Source organism: Artemia franciscana, chromosome 12 (assembly GCF_032884065.1).
Source record: "Artemia franciscana chromosome 12, ASM3288406v1, whole genome shotgun sequence".
In the NCBI taxonomy this organism is placed as follows: Eukaryota; Metazoa; Arthropoda; class Branchiopoda; order Anostraca; family Artemiidae; genus Artemia; species Artemia franciscana.
The window spans coordinates 39,432,342-39,459,871 of record NC_088874.1 but is presented as its reverse complement, the minus strand read 5'-3'; the positions used below and the strand labels follow the sequence as shown (position 1 = coordinate 39,459,871).

Here is a 27,530-nt window from a genome sequence, read left to right as displayed (position 1 = left end):
AGCACAGCTGAACGGTATAGTAATTATATCACTTGGTTTATTGGATAGGTCAATCCTTCACAGTTATGTAGTTTGCCCATAATGGTGGGAGACACATCTGTCGAATCCTATCCCATTATGGGATACCACCTCAATGTTGAAGATGCAGTAATGAGGTGCATTCTAGCACCGTTGCCTGTCTAATGATGCAAGGATATGGATGTATAAGTCTTGTCGGGCTAACAACCCGGCAAAGCTTCTTTTACCTGGCTATGATTGACAATAATAAAAATCCTCGTACAAAACATACAAACAAAACTATTTTGTAGACAACCTATAGCACGTCCACCGACCATCCAAACAGACCTGTTAATGGTGACCCACTGCAATGTACGTGGTCTTAGATCTAAGTTTGACCAGTTCCTACATTTAGTGAACTCAGTCCGACCTTCTACCATGTGTATCCCAGAGACCAATCTTAACCATGACATAGAGAGCAGTGAGATTACCATAAACACTACTCAGAGATACACACTGAGGGATAAACACTACTCAGGCAAGATCGTGAACGAAGTGACGGCGGTAAATACAGAGGAGGTGTTGCTGTTTATCTACAGAGCCGTATACAATATTCATAACTAAATTTACCAGGTTCACCAGGTAAAGAAGCTCTGTGGGTACAGTCGACCCTCCCAAATAAGTCCATAGTTGTCGGTACTGTGCTCCAACCTGCCAGATTACCAGCTACATTGAAGCCTCCCTTGAATATATTCGGGGCAAGTACGCTACGTCTACCACTATCTTCCATGGAGACTTCAACGTCAATCATAGCGTGTGGCTTTGTAGCAAAAATACTGACAATGAGAGGTCGAATTTGTATGATCTATCTCTCTCACACGGGCTGGAAGAACTTGTCGATTTTGACACGTATCAAGGCCCAAACGGATCATCTCGTCTTGACCTCTTCCTTACAGATCACCCTGACTCCTTTAAGGAAGACGCTCATGCTTTCACAAGTGACCAGGTTGCCACCATTGCACGGGGAAACCTTCGTATTCTGCCTCCAATAAAGCACGAGCGGAGAATCTGGCTATGCAAAAAGGTGATTGGGACGGTTGAGAATAACTCTTTGTTCTCAGCAGTGAAGAGTCTTTCTCATTGAAGGCTCAGAGAAAGCTGCAGAAAAGCAGAAGTAGGCCATAGCTGACTCTGTTGAAAGTTATATCCCTTCAAAGCGGATAAAGGTGTCAAGTAAGGACAAACCATGGTTCAATGCCCGGTGTAAGAAGGCTATCGGAGCCAAGCAAAAGGCACACAAGCGATGATCACTTTCAAAGAGCAAAGAGGACAAGATTATATTAATCAACACGCGCAAGGATGCAGTTCACGCGACTCGGCAGTTCCGGGTTCGGTATGAGGAGAAATTAACCACAAAGGTTCAGCATACTTCGGAGAGAATTTGGTGTAGAATTGACAAGGAAACTTTATCTTCATCCAAGGGGACTTCAATTCCTTCTCTACAGATTAACAGGACTGTGATGCAAGATCCACGGGAAAGCACTGAATCTCTTGTTAAGGCTTTAGTCGGATTGTCGAATCTCGATGACGGCGGTAGAGAAGTGTCAAGTTTTTCGGACCAAGCCTGTACTGTCCCGGATCATGAGAATTCTTATGCTCCTAAGAATCTTTGCATTTTGCGGAAACTTGGCGTGACCAAAGCCACAGGTCTTGACAACATACCAAATGTTGTCCTCAAATCCTACAGTGCCGAACTAGCTGGAGCATTGTCATTGCTTTTCCGGATATGCTTTCGCTCCGGAACCTTCCAGCAAACATTGAAATCTGCCCAAGTTATACCTTCCCTAAAGCCAGATGGTGATCCAACGAGCTTGGGTTCCTATAGGCCTATTAGCCTCCTCTTCTGCGTTGGCTAAGTCTATGAGAGCGTCTCCAATAAAACGTTTCAACACTTCTGGTAAGAGGTTTAGGTTATTGTCAGTCGACATTGCCAAGGCTTTCGACAGAGAATGGCACCATGGGCTGATAAAGCAACTCAATGCGTAAGGAGTTCGTGGATTTCTATTAAGAGTGATTGAACCATTTCTTTCAGATCACTTTCTGCAGATTGTCCTGGACGGGTTTATTTCCCGATAATCAGTTAAAGGAGGGGTTCCCCAAGGCTGTATCTTTGGACCTACACTCTTCCTTATCTGCATAAATGACATGAGACAACCTTACAAGCCCTCTGCATCACTTTGCCGACGATACCACAACCTACTCAGCCATATCAACACACGAAGGCCCAGCACAAGCCTCCCTTTCCTTACAGATGGATACTTATAAAATTGGAAAGTTTTCTGATACATGGATGATCAGCTTTAATGCATCGAAAACAAAGGAACTTCCTATTACCCGACCAAAGGTGCCACACGAACGACCCAGTTTCATTTTCAAAAATTAAACTGTAAAGAGAGTCGAAGAGCTTCCTCTACTGGGGAATCATTTCTCAACCGAGCTCTCTAGGAAAACCACCTTGATCGGGTGAGAATCTCCAGCACAAGAAAGCTCAGAGTCACTCTTCACTGTAAAAATCATCTTCCATCAAGCTCAATAAATCCCACTTTTCCAGTCCTGTATCAGACTCACACCTGAATGTGGATGCCCGCTATGTGCTATGTACCCCGAAAACGCTGTCAGGACCGCTCCAAAAGACCCAGAACAGAATAAACAAGGCAGATTGCACCTACACACATGCCTCGGTCCAGCCTCTAAATTAAAGGCTTGATGCAGCTTCGATGGCTGTTTTCTACAAGTTCGTCAATTCACCTCATTCAAACAAGCTTTCTCGTATGGTTCGCGAAGGCACACAACTGGGTATAATTATCTAAAGGAGGACACGCAAAGAACCCAGTACATGAGGAAGAGCTTCAACCACGTTGCACTTTTATCTGGAACGATGTTCTTCGGAAAGTTATTCCTTCAAAACCCTCTGTTAACTCCTTGACAAGAAGGTTTAACAGACATTTGAACCTCGAGGTGTCAAAACGAGGCAAATGAATAGCGGAATATCTGACACTTTAAGTACCTGGCACCGTGAATATCAGAATAAAAAAATTTATAGTAGTAGTCTTAGTCTTAGTTGTAGTAGTAGCAGTAATAATAGAAGCAGTAGTTCTAGGGGCAGACGCAGTATTATTATGATGTGAATATTGTGTTATAATATAGAGCTACTTTAACTATTTACACTAAGGGCATTAAGTTGAGATTTTTAGGGAACGTTTAGGGGGAGTTCCAATTAAATAAAAGAACTATATACACACCGGCATTAAAATGGCATATAAGCAATATCGTAGGCAGTGCTGCCCTATCATAACTAGCAATATAATTGAAAATTTAAAGGAGCTAATTCAATTGGAAATCAAAAGTTCTAGTTTTCTTTTTAAGGGTTAAAAGTGATTGAAGGGCAATCAGCACTTATCCTTGACCATAGTTTTCCAAACACTTCCAATCAAAATTTTGAGACAGCCATTTTGTTCAGCATAGCTGAACGATCCAGTTACTATATCTCTTGGTTTATTGGGTAGGTCAAACCCCCACAGTTATTCAGTTTACCAATAAAGGTGGGAAGCACTTCTGCTGAATACTAACCCATTATGGGATACCACCTCCGTGTTGAAGATGCGGTAATGAGGTGTATTCTGGAACCTTTGCCTGTCCAATCATACATGAAATGGATGCATAGGTCTTGTCGGACTCACCAACCGGTAAAGCTTCTTTTACCTGGCTATGACTGACTATAAAAAACGCATTGGACAAAACAGATCTTTTGTAGACGTCCGTTAGCACAGCCGCCGACCATCCAAACGGACCTGTTTACAGTGGCCCACTGCAATGTTTGTGGTCTTAGATCTAAGTTTGACCCAGTACGTAAATCTAGTTAACTCGGTCAAACCTTCTATCTTATGCATCACTGAGGCCAATCTCCAACATGACATACAGAGCAGTGAGATTGCCATACAGGGATACACACTACTCGGGCGATATCATGAACGTAATGATGGCACTAAATACGGAGGTGTTGCAGTTTACCTACAGAACCCTATAACATATACATGCAGAAATATACCAGACTGAGCAGGAAAAGAAGCTCTGTGGGTTAGAGTGACCCTCCCAAATAAGTCTACGATTGTTGGCACTGTGAACCACCCTCCAACCTGCCAGATTACTAGCTACCTTGAAGTCTCTCTCGTATGCATTTGGGGCAAGTGCGCTCGTATGCATTTGGGGCAAGTGCGCTAAGTCTGCCATTATCCTCCATGGACAAACTCCAACGTCAAACATAGTGTGTGCCTTCCCAGCAAAAATAATGACAAGGAGGGGTCGGACTTGCATGATCCATCTCTCTCATAAGGCCTGGAATAACTTGTCGATTTTGACACGTTTCATAGCTCAAACGGATCGTTTCGTATGACCTATCTCTCTCATAAGGTCTGGAAAAACTTGTCGATTTTGACACGTTTCATAGCTCAAACGGATCGTCTCGTCTTAACCTCTTCCTTACAGATCACCCTGACTCCTTTAATATAGACGCTCATGCTTTCACAAGTAACCCCGTTGCCACCATTGCACGGGAAAACCTTCGTATTCTGCCTCCAATAAAGCATAGGCGGACAATTTGGTTATAGAAGAAGTGATTGAAACGGTTTGAGAAACACTCTTTGTTCCTTAGCACTGGGTTCTCAGCACTTCTCCTTGAAGGCCCAGATAAAGCCACAGAGAAGTACCAGTGGGCCATAGTTGACTAAGTAGAAAATTATATCCCTTCAAAGTGAATCCAGGTGTCCAGTAAGGACAAACCATGGTTCAATGCCCAGTGTAAGAAGGCTATCCGAGCAAAGAAAAAGAAACACGAGCTATGGCTACTTTCAAAGAGCGAAGAAGACAGGATTGCATTCATCAACACGCGCAAGGATGCAGTTCATGTGAATCGGCAGTCCCAGGTTCGGCATAAGGAGAAATTTTACACCAAGGTTCTGCATGCTTCAGCAAAAAGTTAATGGAGAATTGAAAAGGAAGCTTTACCGTTATCCAAGGGGACTTCAATTCCTTCTCTACAGATTAACGAGACTATGTACAAGATCCACAGGAAAAGGCTGGATCTCTTGCTTAGACTTTTGCCAAATTCTCGAACCTTAAAGAAAACGGTAGAGAAATGCCAAGTTTCTCGGACCGAGCCTCTACTACCCTGGATCGTGTAAATTTTTTTCTTCGACCGAGCCTGTACTATCCTTAATTGTGTGAATTTTCGCATTTTGCGGCATCTTGATGTGATCAAACCCACAGGTCTTTACAACATGTCAAACGTTGTCTGCAAATCCTGCAGTGCGAACTAGCTGAACCCTTGTCCTTGCTTTTCCGGCTAAGCTTTCACTCCGGAACCTTCCCGTAAACATGGAAATTCGAACATATTATATCTCCCCTAGAGCCAGATGGCGAACCAGCGAGCGGGGGCTCCTATAAGCCTATTAGCCTCCTCTCCTGCGTTGTCCAAGTCTATGAGAGCGTCTCCAATAAAACATTTCAACCGTTCCTGGAATCAAATCGCCTTCTAAGCGATTGCCAATACAGATTCCGGAGGAAACGTTAAACACTAGACTGCCTAGTGGCGAAGTATCACGATTGAATCGAGCTTCTGACAAGGGGCTACGACATTAGGTTATTGTCAGTCGACATTGCCAAGGCTTTCGACAGAGTATGGCACCATGGCCTGCTAAAGAAACTCCGTGCGTATGGTGTTCGTGGATGACGGTTAATAGTGATTGTTTCAAAAATGAAACTACAAAGAAAGTCGACAAGATTCGTCTAGTGGGGATTCATTTCTCAACCGATCTCTCTAGAAATAACCACCTTGATCGGGTGAAAACCTGCCGCGCAAGAAGGCTCGGAGTCACTCTTTACTGTAAAACCTACTTCCAGAATAGGGCAGACAGGGCGGGCTGCGCGTCTACACATGGCTCATTCCAGCCTCTAAATGAAAGGTTTGGTATGGCACGGGTGGCTCTTTCCAACAAGTACATCAATTCACCTCATCCAAACGAGCTCTCTCGTATTGTCCCCCCTTTGCCAAAGGGGTGTCATTCAAATTAACACTGTAATTCTAACAGTGTCATTCAAAAGGATATAATAGTATTTGAGTCAATTGGTATTGACAGCACATCAGATCAATTAAGAATAGTAAATTTTGGCAAGCTTTCATTGGTTTCTAATCAAATTTAAAGTAAATCAACAATGTCACCCAAAAAAGCAGAAACTTGATGGGCTACTCAACGTTTTTCCGCACCATCTAATCCAAATACAATTTTACACAGACCCCTCGTCTCCCAAAGGGATTCCTTACTAATAAACATTGCTGCATGCTTTTGAGCGAGAAATAGCAATAATTGGTTATTTCACTTATTATAAAACTTTTATAATTACTGAGGGTCACTGAATTCACTAAAGTTCAATGCACTGATTTAATACAAGTTCAAAGTGAGTTTTGACATTCAATAAATCTAATAACAGGTGTTATCAGTTTGATATACGTCATAATTTCTGTTCGTTTTAAGTTTTAATGTTGCACCGTTTTAAGTTTTACCGTTTTAAGTTTAATGTTTTCAGTTGAAAAAACGTTTGTATTTATTTAATGACCCTAAAAGGACAACAGTATGACTAGCATAATGATGTTTGCTAACACATTGGAGACATTTTGGAATAAAGTAAAGATCATCCAATAATCATAAATATTCCAGGACATTCAAGAAGCTGAATGGATCCCTTTCTAGAATCTAGAAACCCTGTAAACACATTGTAGAAGAAGATTCTAAAATCAATCCAGAGGATGATGATATCAATCAGCAGAATCATGGATGATAAAATCAACCATGAAGATTGACCCCATGTTAAATTATCCACTGTTTTATAGACAGTGTTGCATTAAAATCGGGCGAAACTACGGTTTTTCTAGAAGAGAATAAATGCATATTTTAAAGTTTTTCAAATTTCTAATGAGTTGCAAAAGCCAGAACAAATTTCAAATTAAATTAATTTCACTGTTTAATTCATGAGTTTAACTGGGCTACAAAATATTATGCTTCAATAATCAGAACCATCTGGGATTATTGTTTACTTAACATTTTTTTCAAAACTACTAACATGCAATAAAGACTTATCTCTCACGCAAAACAACGATTTCAATGGTAGTTTAAAAAAAAAACCTTCATATTTTGGACGCGCAAAAATACAAAATATCCCTGTATCTGAAGAATACCTTTATCCCTGTCAATATTTGGCTCCAGTTTAAAATAGTTAGCATTATGTTGACAATTCCCACAGATGCCAGGAGAAATAGCAAAACCTTTGACTTCATGTTTCATTAATAGCATAGGCTGTGTGCTTTTGAAAATATCTCTAGCCTCATTTGAATAAATGCCTTGGACTTATACGACAATTAGAGTAAAAATTAAATACAATAGCTACTTCCTAGTAAAGAGCCAACCATCTGTAGAAACAGAAAGGTCAAGACTACACTGCAAGCTGATTAGTGACTCACCACGCAGGTGACAATGAAGAGAGGCAAAAATGTTGACTATTATTTTGGGTAATGTTAAAAGAAAAAGTTTATAAAGTAAACAATTTAAGGAAATTTTCAAAAGAGCTTGAATTGGCACAAATTGACACTGAATGGTACTTGGAAGAGCACCATTGTTATACATTCTGTCCCATTACTATTTATAAGGTTTAAAACCGTAAGCCAAAGGTTTAAAATATCCAGTCTTCTCACATCAGATTCTTAAGGTTAGAAACTAAAATATGCCTTTCGAGAAAAACAGCCAAATCACAAAAAAAGTATTCCCAAAAAGGTGTTCCTATTGATACAAGTAATTTTGTGACAAGCCTATTGCTATCATATAAGCCATAAAAAACATATTATTTTTATTATGTATAACTAGATCCATGTTTTAAAAATTGTACACGACTTCTAATGACTTCCAAAAGCTAGAAAAAATTTTCAAATTAAATCAAGTTTGTGGTTTTATTCATGAGTTTAACTCGGTTACAAATGGAGGCGCAAAAATACAAAATATCCATATATCTAAAGGATACCTTCATTCCCGTCAATGCTCGACTCCAGTTTAACATGCTTGGCATTATGTTGGCAATTTCCAGAGATGCCAGGAGAAATAGCAAAAAATTTGGCTTCATGTTTCATTAATAACATAGGCTGTGTGCTTCCAAAAATATCTTTATCCTCATTTGAAGATGTGTCTTGGGCTTCTACAAAAAATAGAGTAAAAATTAAGTACAATCCTCAATACAAAATAAGTTGATAAGTCATAAAACATTTAAAATACCACACAAATTTTTATATAGCAGTTCGTGGAGGAGTAAAGGTTAATTAATCCTCCCAGCATATAGACACTTTGAATATATGCGAAAAAAAAACGGCAAAAGATTTCGAAAAGAAACAATATTACAAGAAAAGTGAAAAATTATCACAGGTTCCGTCAAAAAGTTTGACGGATTAGTGACTCATCACTCTGGGGAAGATGAGGAGAGGCAAGAATGTTGATTATTTTGGAAGAGCAGCGTTGCCATATATTCTGTCCCATTACTGTTTATAAGGTTGAAAACCCTAAGCCCAAGGTTTAAAATATCCCGAGGTTTAAATACCCTAAGCCCGAGGTTGTGTGCTTTCAAAAATGTGTTTATCCTTATTTGAAGATGTGGTGTACTGAAAACGTACTGGTCATTAGTATTCCGTCTTGATTTATCCCTCTCCCAGTAGCCTCAGGAAGCAACAATGAAACTAATTTTAAAAAATTCTGTCAAATAAAACAAATTAATTTCAAAGCTTTCCATTAACAATATTCGGTATTAATTTGATTTAATGTGCTTTATATTAACACTCATTAGAAATTTCGAAAAAGAGCCTGAAAGCCAGACAATTCTTCTGTTTCATTTCCAGTATAAAACGTGCAATTCAATTTTCCAGTACAAAAAGTGCAGTGCACTGGACAAAAATAAGCAGGTTAGTAAAACTTTAAGCAGGTCAGTTTAACTTTTAAATATAATCTAATTCATGTAATAAACTACCTATTTGACGTTTATCTTTTTTAAGGTCCAAAAACCTTCAGTGGTTAAGATTTACAAATGGATTTTTCATGTACTTTTATGATTTACTTATATACCTGATTTAAAGGGAAGGAAAGTAAAGGAGACTAAAGGAGAATGGCACAACTCCTTTTAAAAGAAACTAACGTTTAGTTTCTAAAAAAAATTTAAGGTGAAAGAAACTAATAAGCACCATCCACCAGATCACCAATTATGAGAAAAGTTGGTAGTATTTAGTCTTTTCTTTTTTTTTCTTAAGGGTAATCTTTACCTCAAACTTACTCCTGTTCTTAATTTATCAGAGTATTTTAATGTTCTTGGGCCAATAAGTATGAAGCCAAAATTAATCCCTAGTTGTTTTAATAACATTCCATTAGCTGTCTTGTATTACTCGCCAATCCAAAATATTGATGCAAAACATGGACTAATTCAGGGATTATGTGTAAGTGCTGATTTTGTGATTTCTAGATATTCCAATGTTGAAGTTTTTTTTAGTCGGTAATAGGGTAACTTTTCAAGTTACTGGGTAACTTGGTAACGGTAAATTTTCAAATTAGCCCTGTATTGGTTAATTGTTTTTAACAAAACTTACCTTTTACCTGTCTTGACTAGAGCGAAAATCCTATATAGTGTGAAAAATTCAGTTGGGCTGTTGTTCTAAATTTTGGTAATAACAGTTAGTCAAATTTTGTAGCAAAATAGTTTTTAAGAATTGAAATAAATTTTGAGAAATTTTAAGAAGAGCCTGAAAAAAATTAATATCAACTAGAAAAAAAACACATAATTGAAATTACTGTCAAATCCGTATATTACAGACTTGCAGTCCCTCCCCTCCCCCTTTTAACAATGAGAAAATCATTTGTATCTTGTTATTGCCTGTCTTTTCATAACAATTTATTAGCTTTTACTCCCAGCAAATTTGTTATATTTAATGTTTTTTAGGAGCTGGACTTCTTTTATTGACTCTTGAATAGTTTATCTGATAAACATCTTATATGATATATCTTCTTTTACATTTCACAATTGAATCTATAGCTAAAACCACGTAAAGAACAAAACTCAGCAAATAGTGTGCAACATTTTCTAAATGCATTTTCTGCAAAATTGTACAGTGAAAGCCCTATTCCTTTGCATGCTTATTCCAAAATCCCGACGATTATTAGATTAGATGGAATGGTAACGAATAATTATTTAAGTGATTTTTTAAACACTAACAAAAGAGACTGATACCTTTCTAAAGTCAAATCGAAATAAAATCAATCTACTGGAAATGTTTCCATAAAAAACCCTAAACTGGTAATTTGGAAGTCCCATCTTGAATAACATGGAAAATCATATCTTTGCATGGGTAGCACAAACGATGACATGCATTTTTCAGTGTCGACTGTGAGAAAGCTACAGGTTTGAAGTGAAGGGAGAAAACTTATTTGAATGGCAATGGTGAGATCTTTAATGCCCTTATTAAATAGAGACTATGCCACAGCTGAAAGATCAGTAAATCAAAATCCTAAGATACCTAATATTAAAGACAGGAGGAAATAAGTCTGTCACTATTGTTTATTTTATTTGAAAAAGGAGTAATTCTATTTTTGACGCAATACTTTAAAATAAGTATTTTTAATAGAAAAAAGTACATTATTAGGAGTAACAGCAAAAGAAAAGTATAGAATATCCTTAAACTAAAACAATAAACAAACTATTCTTGTTTTATTTCTTATAAATTTTCACTTTTTACATACACTTTTTACAATATGTAGCGTCATTTTAGTATTTTATTGAATAAATCACTAACCATCCCAATATTCTTTTATTTCTTTACAACATATAGGTAGAATATTAAAACTTTAGTAGAAGCAGGGTTCAAACATATACTTAAGCTTACAGAGGCAGAAGAAAGCTTTCGCGAACTCCAAAACAGTAGTACAACATTCTAGAGAAAAGTTTGTTGTAGAGGACAGAAAGTGCCCTTTTTTTAGCTATTGATGAAATAAAAAAGGGTTCAAGACTCCCGTAAAGTTCCCTATGTGGGTAGGACCTTGCTGGAATTGAAAGGTTCAGGTTTATTGCTTCAAAACTAATGAAAATCGGAAAAAAAATTATATTAATCAAACAGTTCGTGGTAACGAACTGTAGTAAGGAGCGACCCGGCTCAATAGTAACAAAAACTCTAAAAATGGAATTTTGATACCAATAGCTACATCAAAAGAGTTGCATTTTAATGTGATTTTAAATATATAAGTTTCATCAAGTTTAGTCTTACCCATCAAAAGTTACGAGCCTGAGAAAATTTGCCTTATTTTAGAAAATAGGGGGAAACACCTCCTAAAGGTCATAGAATCTCAACGAAATCACATATCATAGAAATCACACCATCAGATTCAGCGTATCAGAGAACGCTATTGTAGAAGTTTCAAGCTCCTATCTACAAAAATGTGGAATTTTGTATTTTTTGCCAGAAGGTAGATCACGGATGCGTGTTTATTTGTTTGTTTTTTGTTTTGTTTTTTCAGGGGTGATCGTATTGACCCAGTGGTCCTAGAATGTTGCGAGAGGGCTCATTCTAACAGAAATGAAAAGTTCTACTGCCCTTTTTAAGTGACCGAAAAAACTGAAGGGCACCTAGGTCCTCTCCCACGCTAATTATTTTCCCAAAGTCGACGGTCAAAATTCTAAGATAGCCATTTTATTCAGCGTAGTCCAAAATCCTTATAACTATGTCCTTGGAGACGACTTACTCCCCCACAGTCCCCATGGGAGGGGCTACAAATTAAAACTTTGACCAGTACTTACATGTAGTAATGGTTATTGGGAAGTGTACAGACGTTTTCAGGGGGATTTTTGGTTGGGAGAGGGGTTGAGAAGAGGGGGATATGTTGGGGGAACTTTCCATCGAGGAATTTGTCATGGGGGAAGAAAATTTCCATGAAGAAAGTACAGGATTCTCTAGCATTATTTAAAAAAAAACAATGAAAAAATAAATATGAAAAAGTTTTTTCAACTGGAAGTAAGGAGCAGCATTAAAACTTAAAACGAACAGAAATTATTACGCATATGAGGGGCTCACCTCCTCCTAATACCTCACTCTTTACGCTAAAGTATTTTCAGTAACTTCAACTATTTATTCGACGGCTGTTGCGATTCAGCGGTCATTCTTAATGAATTGGGACAAAATTTAAGCTTTAGTGTAAAGAGTGAGGTACTGACGAGGGGGTGAACCCCCTCATTATGTAATAAAAACATGACAATACAAGTTTGTTACGTAAGCTAATTTATAAGTTATGTATATCTTTTACTAATAAAAACATTCGTAAAAATTAAAAGTTCTAGTTGCCTTTGTAAGTAACCAAAAAGTCGGAGGGCAACAAGGCTTCCTCCCCCGCTCCTTTTTTTCTCAAAATGATCCGATCAAAACTATGAGAAAGCCATTTAGACAAAAAAAAATATGCAAATTTCGTTTTAATTATTCCTCTGCGGAGAGCCAAAATCAAAACATGCATTGATTCAAAAACGTTCAGAAATTAAATTAAGAACAAACAAGTTTTTTAATTGAAAGCAAGGAGTTACATTAAAATTTAAAACGAACAGAAATTACTTTGTATATGAAAGGGGCTGCTTCCTCATCAATGCCCCCCCAAAAAAAAAATCAAAAAAAAAATATTCAAATTTTGTTTTAATTATTCATCTGCGGAGAGCCAAAATCAAAACATGCTTTGATTCAAAAAAGTTCAGAAATTAAATATGAAAAAAAAAGTTTTTTTTTAATGGAAAGTAAGGAGCGGCATTAAACTTTAAAACGAATAGAAATTACTTCGTATTTTTTTTTACGCTAAAGTTGTTTACTGTTTTAAAAAGAAGAGCTGAGAGAAAGAGTTAAACTTTAGCGTAAAGAGCGGGGCGTTGATGAGGAAGCAGCCCCTTTCATATACGAAGTAATTTCTATTCGTTTTAAGTTTTAATGTCGCTCTTTGCTTTCAGTTAAAAAAACTTGTTTTTTTTTAAATTAATAAAATAAAAACATGGAATTTGGCTTTAAGTTTAGTATTTATCTCCTTTAATCAAAGACGGATAAAAGAAAATATTCCATAGAGATCTTGCAAAAAAAAGATCAATGGAGCATTTTTTCATATGTGCACCAATTCCAATCACATGAAAAAATTCAAGTAAGCAAAACTCTCCAACATAACAGTTTTCAAATTTTTCACAATATGTCCATCTGAACAATTCTTAGTCTCTTCAAAAGGCTATATTTTATTAATTCAAAACAAGTTCTTTTCTTGGGACTTTCAGACTTAGTTTTTTTTTTGTTTAGCGTCATTTTAGTATTTCATTCAATAAATCACTTACTGTCCCAAAAATTATTTTATTTGTTTTAGTTTGATTCCCCCCCCCCCCTAATCCCATATAGAGAAAGTTTATAGTAAGAAATAGCATATACTTCATTAAAAGTATAATTAGTATATATAATACTTCGATGATTCAGAATAAAAAATGGCGGAGCTTGGGGAAGATGTAAGTTTTCATAAACACAAGCTTGAGAGTGAAAAGATAGGAAAAATTAGTAAAAACTGAGGTGCTAGACATACTTTCAAACATTTATACTCTTTCTATTTGCTTTTAAAATTTCCGGCTTTTCTCAACTGCCCAATCTTCACGTTAAAGTAACAAAAAAGGTCTTTAATACCCTGGATTGAAAAAAGGGGTTAAATACTTAATTTAAGGGTAATAGTTAATCAAATTGCATAAAGGGCTTGAATAGCAAGATTTAACTTTGAAAACTATCTTTGAAACAAGTTTTTTTCAATTAATAAGAGCAATATTTAGGGGTTTGTTTAACTTTTTAAGTTGAAGTGTCAGAAATAAGTAAGGAATGGTAAAAATTCTCCTATTTTTCACCAAAAGCAGCCTAAATAAGTAGCAAATTGGTTTAACCACCCATAGTACGAATTACCTTGTTTAACATCAGTGATGCCCAAAAGTATGGGTGTTTCCATAGTTTTCTAATTGAGTCAAATACACACTCAGTCCCTCTTGACTGTTGAAGGCACTTAGAAATCTCTAGAATCGAAATAAATTAATTATCTATTATATGGTACTATAAGCCAAAATTATATGGTAATGTATTTACCATAATTATGTGGTATCATATCTTCAAAGCAGATGAGGGAGCATAAAACATGTAAAATAGCAAGGAGATAAAATGTAGAAATTATGCACTTAAGACCAATTTATTGAAATCCCATTTTCATAAGACTAACTGCAATAAAAATAGTCTTATTGTAAGAGTGGGAGGACATCTACTCAGCGGCCCACTTGAGAGAAGATTAAAGACTACTCATCAAGTTGCATGTACCTTTAAAGGTAAAGATATTTAAAGGGCAAAGGTATTGTAAATGGATTGCATTTTTTATCCCAAGGACAATCTACTGAAAATTTTAAGTTTCTCGAAAGATTTTACAGCTTCCAAATGAAAAAGACAAAGGTGAAAGACATTTTTTTTTTAATATCTCATACTAGTAGAGCACTTAATATTTAAAACCTTTTTCAATTATTACAAAGCTTCATTCATCACACTGGTCCAAATAGACCAATTTGTTTTTATTTACTTGGCTGTGTTTAGAACATTTTGGCAAATTTTAGCCCCTTACAAGCAAGCAAGTCCAAGCCCGCTTAATCTGAAGACTTCCAACTGGCATGCGTTGAAGTTGAGTTTCTTTTAAGTTTCTAGAAAGATTTTACAGCTTCCAAATGAAAAAGACAAATATAAAAGACATTTTTTGAAAAGATCTCATACTAGAACACTTACTCTTTAAAACGTTTTTCAATTATTACAATACTTCATTAATCACGCTGACTCAATTAGATCAATTTGTTTTTTATTTACTTGGCTGTAACATTTTGTCAAAATGCTAGCCCCTTACAAGCAAGCCAGTTTAAGCCCCCTTAATTGAATAACTTTCAACTGGCATGCGTTCATAGGTGCCAGCAGGAATGGGATGCAGGACCTTCCTTATATGAAAATGAAAGACTATATATTTCACATATTAGGAACTGATCTGTTGTGTATTTGCCAAACTCATTTTCAAAATCTTACTGATGTGCTGGGAAAGATTTTTTTTTCAAAAACAATAATTCATTTCAAAACTGTTAAGCATCCTACAAACACCAGATAACTTGCATAGTTTATTCCCCATTAATACATACCCAACACCTAATACCAAGATACCAAATACCCAAACATGCTACAACATACCCAATCTTTCACTTATTTATTAATTGACAATCAATTAATTAACGACTTAATTAACTGAACAAATGAACTGACTACTTAATCAGCTCATTTAATTAAGTTTCTTTAAGGTTATTTTATGATAGGGGGTGAGGTCAGTTGTTTGCAACCATTGTCTAAAAAAGCAGTGAAAATCTTTTGACAACAAAGATCTTTTAGGAGGAATAGTGATGCATTTTTTGAGAGACAATGGATGCAAGGAGCAGACTCAATCCTCTATCACAAAAAAAAACTTAAAAAAACTGGGAAAATCATGTGATAATAAGATCTTTTGGAGGGAATGGGTGATACATACTTATTTCAAGTTTTTGTCAATCATATGGCCAGATAGGCCAATGAGTCAAACATACAAGAAATTTTATATCAAAGCATAAGATGGTTTTAAGTAAAAGTCCATTTGAAAAAGAGTTATGAACCCATTAGTATAGGCTATAATAGCACAGAATGAATAGCCATCCATTGAATATTAGATCAAACTATAAGCCAAACAGTAATACCGATCCATAGTTAGAGAAAAGGCTGCAAATCATAACAAGTTCCGGCTAAATTATTCATTGAAGAATATCTTTTTATTCTAATTTTCTGATTTATCATATTCTTGAGTCCAAAATTTGAATTCAGTTCTTTGGGGCTTGTGATGATTTTTTTTAACAGTAAATATCATATCTAAGTTATAAATTTTAAAAATACACAAAACTAGTGAAATTAATAAAGAAATCAAAAAAGTTAATACAAAAAAAGGAGAAAACATCTTCTTTTTTTCAGTCACTTCATATGGTAGGAGTGGCTGAACAAAGTTTGAAGGGAGTTTGTGCCATTGGAACAGGATTTTGAAAAAAAAAAAAATTTTCATGGTTTAGAATAATATTTTTGGTAAAAGTAGAATCAAAGTAAAGGTTATACACTCAAAACATACTATATTTTTCTATAAGCATCATTGGATGGAAAGGGTAATCAGTGAGGTTCTGGAGGGCCCTCATTTGACTGGATATTCAAAATTCTAGAACCCTTTCCAAGAGTCAAAAGTGACTGCCGGGACAACCCCCCACCCTTAAAGCATGTTTTTGCTACACTGACACCCAGCAAACCTCAGAGACATTTGACCAAAATCTTTAGATGGAAATGTTATCAAAATAGCCAGATAGTTCAACAAATATACCTCTAAGGATGGTAAAAACCCTATAGCCCCTAGTTTGGGGACTGGATATGTTAAAAATTCTTAAGAAGAATAGACACGTTTTATCAGATGCGTCCAAATACTATTCCTTACACTAAAGAGTCATTAGGCTTCAATATATTTCTATTTATCTTCTTTTGTCCACTCACTTCATATAGAAGGAGTGGTTGAATAAAATTTGAAGTCAGTTTGTGCCATTGAAAAGTTCTAGTGCCCTTCATATGAGAAAAAGATGATTAGAAGGCAATTAGTCTCCCTCCAAAAGACATACCCTTTTCCTACAAAAAGACATGCCCTTTTCCAAGTCCAATGGTCAAATTACTATGCAACTAAATTTTACTTAACCTACTACCACCCCCAGGACAAGGGTTGTAAGTTAGGCAAGATGCCCATTGTTTACATTTAAAGTTTCATAATAGAAAAGATGGCATCTTTATCAAAAAAGGCTAAAGGTATTAAGCTGAAAACTGAACTTCTTTTGAGAGGGGTAAAAAAAAACATGCTATGTGTCTGACGGCTGTCGAAATGGCATTTTAGCAATGTCTATGGTATGCCTGAGGGTATTGAGCTCAAACTCACAGAACATGTTGACAGGGATATTGAACAGGCTGCAAGGCAACCATATCAGAGAAAGGGGAAAAAGCCACTGAATTAAAATCAACTAGGTGAAAGTGAATCAGTGTTGAGTGATGGTCTAACAACCATGGATATCCAAGGGTAGAACTAAGGTAGATAGGCTTAGAGTGCCCACCCTGTCCCAGCCAAACAAATTATTCAAAGACTTATAACTGACCAAGTCTACAAAGAAGGACTTGCAGGCTATTGGGCAGCTGTGATTGTTCATATTATATGAGCTATGCCTACTGGGAAAGCCCACTGGTATTACAATAGGGGTGAACCTACAATAGGCTCGAGCACCCTTCCTATTTATATCCCTGCCTTTATGAAAGCACTTATGGAGCTATGTAGATTTGTTTTTTGAAGACACGCTATATTAACAAACGTCAATTTAACATAATCGGATAAGTCCATTAGTTTAATTGTATTAGTTGATGCACAAATCCACTGAAGTATCTTTACAGGGAGGCAAATAATATTCATCACGTTTTTCTGTGAGAAAATGGGGAATCTGAAATTGGTTGAGGATACTAATGATATTGCTGTCTATTTCTTCAACAAATGGTTTTTAGCAACAATATACAGCTATTTCTTTCAGAAAGGTGGCCTCAAGACGCTGAGGAATGTCTGTTTGGGAAATAAAGGTGACTGGGATCAAGTACTGAAGCAGCTTGGATAGTGAAGAAAAAGATGGGTTTTAAAGAATGTAAAAGATGGGTTACAAATAAATTGAATTGAACTGAATATTACAGCAGAGGGCTAACACATGGTGAAGGGACAAAGTTCATGTCTTGAAGCTTAGCATTAGCTGTTTTGCCACTTATTCCTGAAGGGGGGAAATTTATTTGAATTAGTCAGAAGTGATTTAGAGCTACTCAATGGATATATCATACTTCATGAAGAGGATCTTTGTTGCAGTGTACTAATTGTACTAGGGGTCCATTTTCTTGGTTAAGTTTTAGTGCTTTTCATAAGAAATGAAATGTTTTCCTTGACAAAAGTGCTGTATGTTTTTACAACAATTCAAACAGGTAGGTTTCTGTCCAGGCAATTTTTAAGGCTTGTTGTCTTCTTAGGTATTTGGGACACAGCTGTAACATGATTCTAGACTAGCTGTAACATATATTTTACTGATCCCGGAGATTTCTAGGGCATTTTAGGCATTGAGTAACAAAACATCCAAGACTCCATACCTTAAAAAGTTTGCAATAAGATTGCATTTTCTCAATTGGCCATGATTTCAGAAAGGAGGATATTGTAGCTGGTTTCAAGGCTAATCTTAGCCCTTCTGGCTGAAAGTTAATCTCAGAGGCTAATTAGAAAATTTCTTTCTCTTTCTGCTTTTAACTAGCTGGAAACCATCATTGGGATCAGTTTTCCTACTGGTTCTAGGAGAACTGACATCAACAGCAATCATTGTAACTGTACTATCATCATGACTCACTTCATCATCATTGGAGCAACATACTATTTCCCCCAGTACTGGCCCCCTTCCAGATGGGGACCAGACAAAACTAGTTTTGACATCCAGTGAAGGAAAGGAGCAAAAAATATATACAATGCAATAAATCTAATATCAAGAGCAAGAAAAATATTGGCCAAAAAGGATAGGCTATTAGTTAGCGTATTCCTCAATAAAAAAAAAAATTCATATAACTATAGCCTATATTTTCTAGATTCTTGCTGGAGGTCAGTCTATATTTTTTTTTTTTTTTTTTTTTTTTTTTTTAGCAATCCTATTTGGTATTATGAAAATACCAAAAACCATTCTTCAATAAAAATAAATAGTTTCTTAGACCATAGCTCTATGCTGCTGATGTTGTTTATTTGCTGTTAAATTTACTTGAAGAAAAGATAATACATAAGATTAAGTAATAAGTTAAGTAACAGCATAGAACTTGGGCAATGTATATTTATGGCACTTGGTATTAACCAAGTGACATATAGCAATCGCAAATTCTGTCAGTCTGTCTGTCCTGGTTTTGCTACTTTAGGCACTTCCAGGTAAGCTAGGACAAAGAAATTTGGCAAGCGTATCAGGGACCGGACCAGATTAAATTGGAAATAGTCGTTTTCCCGATTTGACCATCTGGGGGAGAGTGGGGGGCCAGTTAATTCAGAAAAAATAGAAAAAATGAAGTATTTTTAACTTATGAGCGGGTGATGGGATCTTAATGAAATTTGATGTTTGGAATGATATTCTGTCTCAGAGCTCTTATTTTAAATCCCGACCGGATCTGATGACATTGGGAGAGTTGGAGGGGGGAAACCTAAAATCTTGGAAAACACTTAGAGTGGAGGAATTGGGATGAAACTTGATGGGAAGAATAATCACAAGTCCCAGATACATGATTGACATAATCGGAACGGATCCGCTCTCTTTGGAGCAGTTGGGGGGGGGGGGTGGAGGGTAATTCTGAAAAATTAAAAAAAGTGAGGTATTTTTAACTTACAAACGGGTGATCGGATCTCAATGAAATTTGATGTTTAGAAGGATATCGTATCTTAGAGCTCTTATTTTAAATCCCGACCGGATCTGGTGACATTGGGGGGGGGGGGGATTTGGGAGGGGGAAACCTAAAACTTGGAAAACACTTAGAGTGGAGGGGTAGGGATGAAACTTGGTGGGATAAATAAGCACAAGTCCTAGATACATGATTGACATAACTGGAATGGATCCGCTCTCTTTGGGGTAGTTGGGGGAGGGGTTAATTCTGAAAAATTAGAAAAAATTAGGTATTTTTAACTTACAAATGGGTGATTGGATCTCAATGAAATTTGATATTTAGAAGGATATTGTGTCTCAAAGCTCTTATTTTAAATCCTGACCAGATCTGGTGACATTGGGGGAAGTTTGGGGTGGGGGAACCGAAAATCATGGAAAACGCTCAGATTGGAGGGATTGGGATGAAACTTGGCGGAAAAATAAGCAGCAGTCTTACATACGTTATTTACATAATTGGAACGGATCCACTCTATTGGGGGGGGGGGGGGTTAATTCTGAAAAATAAGAAAAAAATACGTATTTTTAACTTACAAAGGAGTGATCAGATCTTCATGAAACTTCATATTTAGAAGGACCTCGTAACTCAAATCTCTTATTTTAAATCTCAACCGGATCAAGCGTAACTGGGGGGGGGGGGCAGTTGGGGGGACTGGAAATCTTAGAAAATACTTAAAGCAGTGAGATCAGGATGAAACTGGATGGGAAGAATAGAAACCTCTCTAAGATACGTGACTGACATAACCGGACCGGATCTGCTCTCTTTGGTGGAATTGGGGGGGGGGGGGTAATTTTGAAAATTGAGGTATTTACCCTTAAAAAATTCTGGTCACCCTTAAAAAGGGGTGACCAGATCTTAATGAAATTTGATATTTAGAAGGATCTTGTGCTTTAAAGTTCTAATTTTAAATTCCGACCAGATCCTGTGACATTGGGGGGAGTTGGAGGGGGAAATCTTGGAAAAACACTTGGAGTGGAGGAATCACAATGAAGCTTGGTGGATAGATAAAACAAATGTCATTGATACATGATTGACAGAATTGTACTGGATTTGCTCTCTTTGGAGGAGTTGGGGGAGGGGTTCAGTGATTTGGTGAGTTTGGTGCTGCTGGACATGCTAGGATGATGAAAATTGGTAGGTGTGTCAGGGAGCTGCACAATTTGACTTGATAAAGTCGTTTTCCCAGATTCGACCATCTGGGGGGGCTAAAGGGAGAGTAAATATTAGAAAAAATTAGATATTCATAACTTACGAGTGGGTGATTGGATCTTAATGAATTTTGATATTTAGAAGGACATCATGACTCAGAGCTCTTATTTTTAATCCTGACCGGCATTAAGCCTCTTTTTTCCTTTTTAAATCAATCTATTGATTCATAGAATTTTGTTAGAGCTCATACCATATGATCTCTTGGCTCTTAGCTCTTCTTGCCTTGTCACAAGTGCCATATGAGCTTTTAGCTCTTGTTTTTCATATCATTTAGCTAAGTAAATGTGAGTGCATCACTTGATGCCTTGTTTCATGCTTTAACCAATGTATAATAATTATTTTTGGGGCAAAATTCATTTTGATCCCTTAATGGGGCCCCAAAAGGGGAGCTTACAACCTTACCTAGTAGTTCTAAGAAATTTAAAAACTAATTAAAGTTAAAATTAGCTTTTAAATCATCCCTTAAATAATTCTATGAAATAAAGCTGCATATTAACTCAGTTCTAATTAGCTGCATAATGGCCTTCTTGACAAACAAGATGTCAGTGGTCATATGCATTGTGATGGAGGCCAATCTTACTTTTCTAAAACTACAACAGTTGTCAGTGGAGCTCCACAAGGTAGGCTACTGTACTTAGGCTAACATTATACAACATCTATATTAATGATGCCCACATGTAGACCTAAATAAACTGATCCATTATGCTGATGATTCTAAAATAATTGCCCTAGTAAAAGCACAGACTACCATGCACGCTGATATTAACTCTTTCTCTAAATGGGCACAGAGTTAGTGTCTTCAACTAAATGCTGATAAATGCAGAACTATCAATTTTGGAAAAAGTAACACTGGTTTGGTATACAATATAGGTTGAAATAATACAAAATCTCAACTTATTTCAGCAGCAATTGAAGATGGAAATCTTTTTTACCAAGCAAATTTCTAACAACTAGAACAACCTTCACTACAAAGCTGCAACTGCAGTCACTAGAGTCTCCTTCAAGTCAAGACTTGACAAAAAATGGAACAGCAAGCTGTAAAAGTATAAGTGGGGCAGTCCATCCCTCTGAACAACCAACTAATGCTTGTCACTGGGCCTGTAACCTAGTGACATTGTCAATTACCATCATTGGCAGAGAACAAAGCAGAACAGATCCACCATGAACCTCAATTCCACTCTGAAGTTCAAATTAAGTCACTTAAGGTAAGATGAAATTCATTTCCTATACAAAAATGGTTGCTGGTGAAACATTACAAAGTCTAGCATTAGTAAAAGTGACAATCTCATCAAGAGCTCCATGGATCATGCTGAAGTTGTACAAAGCCTTGGTTTGGCCTGTCATTGCATATGAAATGACTGTTGCCTCCCCTGTAAATAAGGATGATATAACTGCCCTTGAGTCTATTTGACAAAAGGCCACAAAATGTACAAAAGGGTGCAAAAAGCCTGGATGAAATAACTGCTCTTGAGTCTATTTAACAAAATGTACAAAAGGGTGCAAAGAGCCCAGATTATTCTAAAAGATTGAGAAAACTTAAGCTAGGCTACCTAGTTTCTAGAAGACAAAGGGGAGAAGTGATCATGACTAAGAAGTTATTACTCAGCAACAACCCTCCATCTGATCCCACAGGCAGCAGGGCAAGGTCTGTATTCTATATTTATTGAATAATTATTTGGCCTGAAGCCTGAAAGAGCAAACAAAAAGTAGGTCATAAACATGAGCTAACAATTTAACCAATCAGAATACAGACCTCACTCTGCAGCCCTCAGGGCTCATGGACTAATTTGCTTCGCTTTATAGATAGTATTCACTCACAAAAATCACTATTCAACCAAATTTGTTTCACCAAGGCCTTCCCATATCCAAAGAATCTTTAAAACAAATTTAGGTAAAATTACAACAGTTCATATAACTGGCTTACCAATAAAGTGAATATACCACTTGATGCCTTTTTTTGTTCTTTAGAATATACAATCACTTCTACCATAAATTCAAATTTAAGCACTTTTTAACCTAGCCTACCTTGAAAATGTAGCATTATTTTTTTAAAAACATTGGAAAAGATGGCGCTGAGAAGACATACTATTATTTTGTGGAAAACAAGCAATAAGTCATACTTCAATTGAAAATTCATCATTTTTAAGAGCTCAAAAAGTGCTTGAACTTGAATTTGCGTTAGAAGCAATTATTATATTTGTAAAGAACATAAAAAAAGACATCAAGCGGTATGTTCAATTTATTGGTAGGTCGGTTATATGAACTGTCATAATTTTTAGAAAATTTGTCCTTTTAAATAGCTCAAAAAGTGCTTAAATTTGAATTTACGGTAGAAGTGATTATCTGGGATGGGCCTGTAGACCCATCCCCGAAAGTTTCATTTCCCCAATCTAACCCCTTTCCAAGATAGTGAAAAGTAGTTACATTAGAATTTCACCATTACCATTCTTAAATCATCTAGATAAGGTAAATTTTCCCATTAGTTCAAAGTCCTACCTTTTTGTAAAAACCCTACTTTTAAACTTTTATGGCTAAAAACGGTATTTGCTGCTCAGCCACTCGGCTCCAAAACTGCTGAAAACCGTTTCGCCAATTTTTAGGGAGATCTACCGAATTTCTAATCCATCTCCGGAAAAATCAAGAAGATACCGAAACTGCCGATAATGTCCAGAAAACGTAAACCCTGGAAAATATTACTTTGTGGTCATTCTTTTTTTTACATGGCTGTTGTCTGTGGTCTTTTAGGGATAACTTCTGGAGAAAAGAACGCAGTCACGTCACAGGTAGTTGAAACAGCACGATTTGAATTTGTCAGCAAATGTACGAACATTGCCTACTATGCGTTTCGCAGTGGTTGCATTGGTTTTCCATTTGTAATCCTTTAAACCCCTTCAAGGAGTGTAATTATTTCAATCCGTAAGCTAACCACAGGTGGCTCGCACCAAGAAGATTGGAACTAAAATTATATGGGCCTAGCTAATTCAGTAAGTTCAAAGTGGTCCAAAGTTACTAAAAATTGAAATAAATGTGACAAAATTAGACTTTACCTGTAGTTAATTTCCAAAACTGAAGGCAATGTCTGATTCAGCTCAATTAAATTAACTGCGGAGTTGATTCTTTTTGTTAACTACAAAATTGCAAATGAAATGACTATTGACCTTCTTAGTTAATGAAAGGTACATGGAATGCGGTTTAGGGTGTTCTAAAACAGATAGCCTACCCGACCAGTCTAGTTTGCTGCTCCACAAGAATCTCATATAACTTACAATTCACATCAAAACATAAGACCTCTAGTTTCTATAGGGTTATGCACTAGTAGTTACTATAACCTGAATTTAACAAAACCAACCATTCTATATTTGAATATCTGCATCAAAGCTTTAACTAATTCTTCTGTAAAAAAAATATATATTAATATATATTAAAATATATATTAATGGTCATATACTAGCGTATATGTATAGGAAAGCTGAAAACTACAACTTATTTGACTGTCTTTCTAATGTATGTTGTGAATGTATATATATATATATATATATATATATATATATATATATATATATATATATATATATATATATATTTTTTTGCTGCTTCTTCATTAGACTGTAAATCTTGCTTCCAGTAAGAATCCAAAAGTATGGAATCTCAAATGCTATATTGCTGTATTCCACTTTGAATTGGAATTACTAGTTTGTTGTTTGCATCATGGAGTTAGTTTAATTGTTTGTTCTTTTCCATGTTTGTGCTGAGGCTGCAGGGGATTTTCCAAGAGAAAAGTTGTCTAACGTTCTGCACTACCACGAAAAAACAATCCATCACATGAGTGATGCAGAGTTTAAATCATTTTTCAGGTTTAACAGAGGTACAGTTGAGGTACTGCTGAAAAAGATTGGCCCTCGTCTATTGCAATTGGCCTTAAATGATGAGCCAGACATACCACCCATGAAACGGATCCTGCTTACTCTCGGGATACTAGCAACAACAGAGAGCTACCGATCGGTTCAATGTCTCAAAATCATCAGTATACAGGGGCCTCAGGAAATGTGTAGATTCAATCAATAGCTTGAAGCTGATAGAGTAGCCTGAAGGTAGTGAATCTCAAAGTATTATAGATGGCTTTAATGAAAAGAGTGGTTTCCCTGGTGTAGTTGGAACTATTGACGGCACCCATATCCTAATCACGGCTCCTGTAGACTACCAGGGATCAGAAAAGGTTTTCACTCTTTGCAGTTGTAAGCTGTGTGTCAGCACCAATTGAAAATTTACTGACTGCTATGTTGGGCAAGCAGGGTCAGTTCTTGATGTCCGGGTTTTTAGACTTTCACCTTTGGGTCAGGAAATTGAAGGAGGTACCAAGCTATTCCCGCAGATGACCACATTATTGGTGACTCCGCATTTCCCCTGAGTATGATGCTTTTGACTCCCTATCATGACACAGGGAATCTAACAAGTGTGAAGCAAACGCACAATTTTAAACACTCGTTAACACGGATGGCAATAGAATGGGCTTTTAGCCACCTCAAAGGCAGATTTAGATGGCTAAAACATTTTGATTCCCCTGATCTCGAGTTTTCTGTAAAAGCTATTATGGCATGTTGTGTTCATCATGACATCTGTGTTGACCAAAATGACCTGCTTCCTGCAGATGTTGAATTTTCAGGTCATACTGGCGATTTTACAACAACAGTGCCACAACCTGATGCGGGTGGTAAAGTAAAAAGAGATGTGATTGCAGCTTCCTTGAATGCTTGCAGCAATGCATGCTTAATTATTTTAATAAAATTATTTTAATTATTTTTACCTGTTAATATTTAGATTTTCATGGAAAACCAAGAAAATGGATTAGTGTTCTCAATTCTATGGAATTCGCTTATCAAAACATTTGGTAGTATTCTGTCTTGCAATTACCGATGGAACATCACTTTTGATTAGTTAAGGCTCTATTCAGATTTATATATTAACTTGCTTAACCCTTAAAATTCGGAAGCTCTCGCTAATTTCTTTATGAAAATGAATTAAGTCAAGAAGGAAAAAAGATAGAAAAAACCTCCAGAATTAAAGAGTGTACCTTTATTAATGGGTACCCTTAAAAAGAGTGTACCCTCATTAAGGATTATTTTCGAGTATGTCCTGGCTCTATGGACTCTTAAACTAGGAGGAAGCAATTTAAATCTGTGAGAACCTTCCCTAGCATGCCTTAATTGTTAATTGATCCAAATTAACCAGTATTTCACCTTTCCCAGTATTTGCTGCTTGATTAGCTGAATCGAATCAAATATAGTAAGAACGAGTACGCAATAAAATTGACTAGGATTCATTCAGATAATATTAACAGTTATAAAAAGATCATGTAACTGGTAATCAAATAAAAATAGAATCAAATATATCGTATAAATACCTCAGAGTCAAATATAATAAGAGCGACTACACAATAATATTCACTAGGATTCCTTCAGATAATATTAATAGTTATAAAATTGTCACCTAACTGGTTATGAAAAAAAAAACACAAAACACTACAATTAGGATTTGGCAAATAAATTTTACAATATGCTTAACGTTTGTCTAACATTTTCTGAAAAATGTCAAGTGCTTTGTTCTTTTGTTCAAGAGCCTGAGCCTGGTCCATTCTCTTAAGTCTCTCCACGACTTCTTTTGTTTGCATCCTCATTTAGCTTTAAAATGGCAATGGCAACAGGGCTTTTCTCCTTTAGTCCCAAGTTCTTTTGCCTTTTCTTAACAATTTGGGAGCGGTTTTCTTCTTGGCTATTTGCGTTTTCTTGACTCAGAAGTTAGCCTTTTCGTACTCTTGGAAGTAGATAATCCGCTACTGCTAGCAGTTGCCATAGGTTCAATCTCTGGCTTGCTGCCCATAAAATTGTTCACGAGTTCAAAACACTCCCATTTGACATGGCCTTTCAACTCCTTTCAGCATTTAATTTTTGTAGCTTGAATTGTTTTTCAAATTTTCGTATCTGGACTCGCACTGTACAGCTATGATTTGGAAGTCATTTTCAGCAAGATGTTCTGAGATGTGCTTCCGAAACTTGTGATCCATATACTTATTTGTCTTTTCTTGCTCTTGGCATACATTTAGCAAGGCAGTTATAGCTGTGCTGTCCCGCTTTTGTTTGTATTGCTCATCAAATTTATCACTTTCTAGAAAAGAGATATAGAAAAAGTTAGTGACAAACATATTTCAGTTAAGACAGCAGACAGAGAGGATATTTAGCCATGGATAGCTGTGGGTAATAAAATCTATTTTCCTGCAGCAATGAAATTACTGCTTAATATAAGTTCTCTTGGTTTTGTTTGAATGCTGGTGAACAGATCTGCCCAGCTCTTTTCTGCCTATAAAGCATAGCTTAACAAAAGCAAGCCTCTGTTATAAATGTACTTGCTTTTTGAGATGGGGCTGTTCAGGCAACACTACCCATTCGTTGTACAAATGAAGTCTGAAAATCTAAATGATTTTCTTTTAATTGAATAAAGGAAAGTGCCCTTTTACACCCATGGAATGAATTATCATTATCACGTGTCACCCTTAAGACAGAAATGAACAAAACTTCAATTATGAATCTTTTTTTTAAACAGACAGAAG

General features: G+C 36.3%; 1 protein-coding gene across 6 annotated transcripts in view; it reads right to left on the bottom strand.

Moving 5' to 3' along the window:
• LOC136034105 (zinc finger protein OZF-like) overlaps nt 1-23,500 on the bottom strand; it is a 38,367-nt gene extending 14,867 nt beyond the window's left edge. The window contains exons 1-3 of one of the 6 annotated variants that reach the window (XM_065715242.1): nt 23,423-23,500; nt 14,081-14,187; nt 8,125-8,295 (exon numbers count right to left, since the gene is read on the bottom strand). In XM_065715242.1, the coding sequence (XP_065571314.1) occupies nt 8,125-8,295; nt 14,081-14,123 (214 nt within the window). In that variant the 5' untranslated portion in view covers nt 14,124-14,187; nt 23,423-23,500. Of the gene's footprint in view, nt 1-8,124; nt 8,296-14,080; nt 14,188-22,744; nt 23,155-23,422 lie in introns of those variants that run through there. The other 5 variants (XM_065715243.1, XM_065715241.1, XM_065715240.1 and 2 more) reach the window with 5 other exon arrangements.
• Between the last annotated feature and the right edge of the window lie 4,030 nt (nt 23,501-27,530).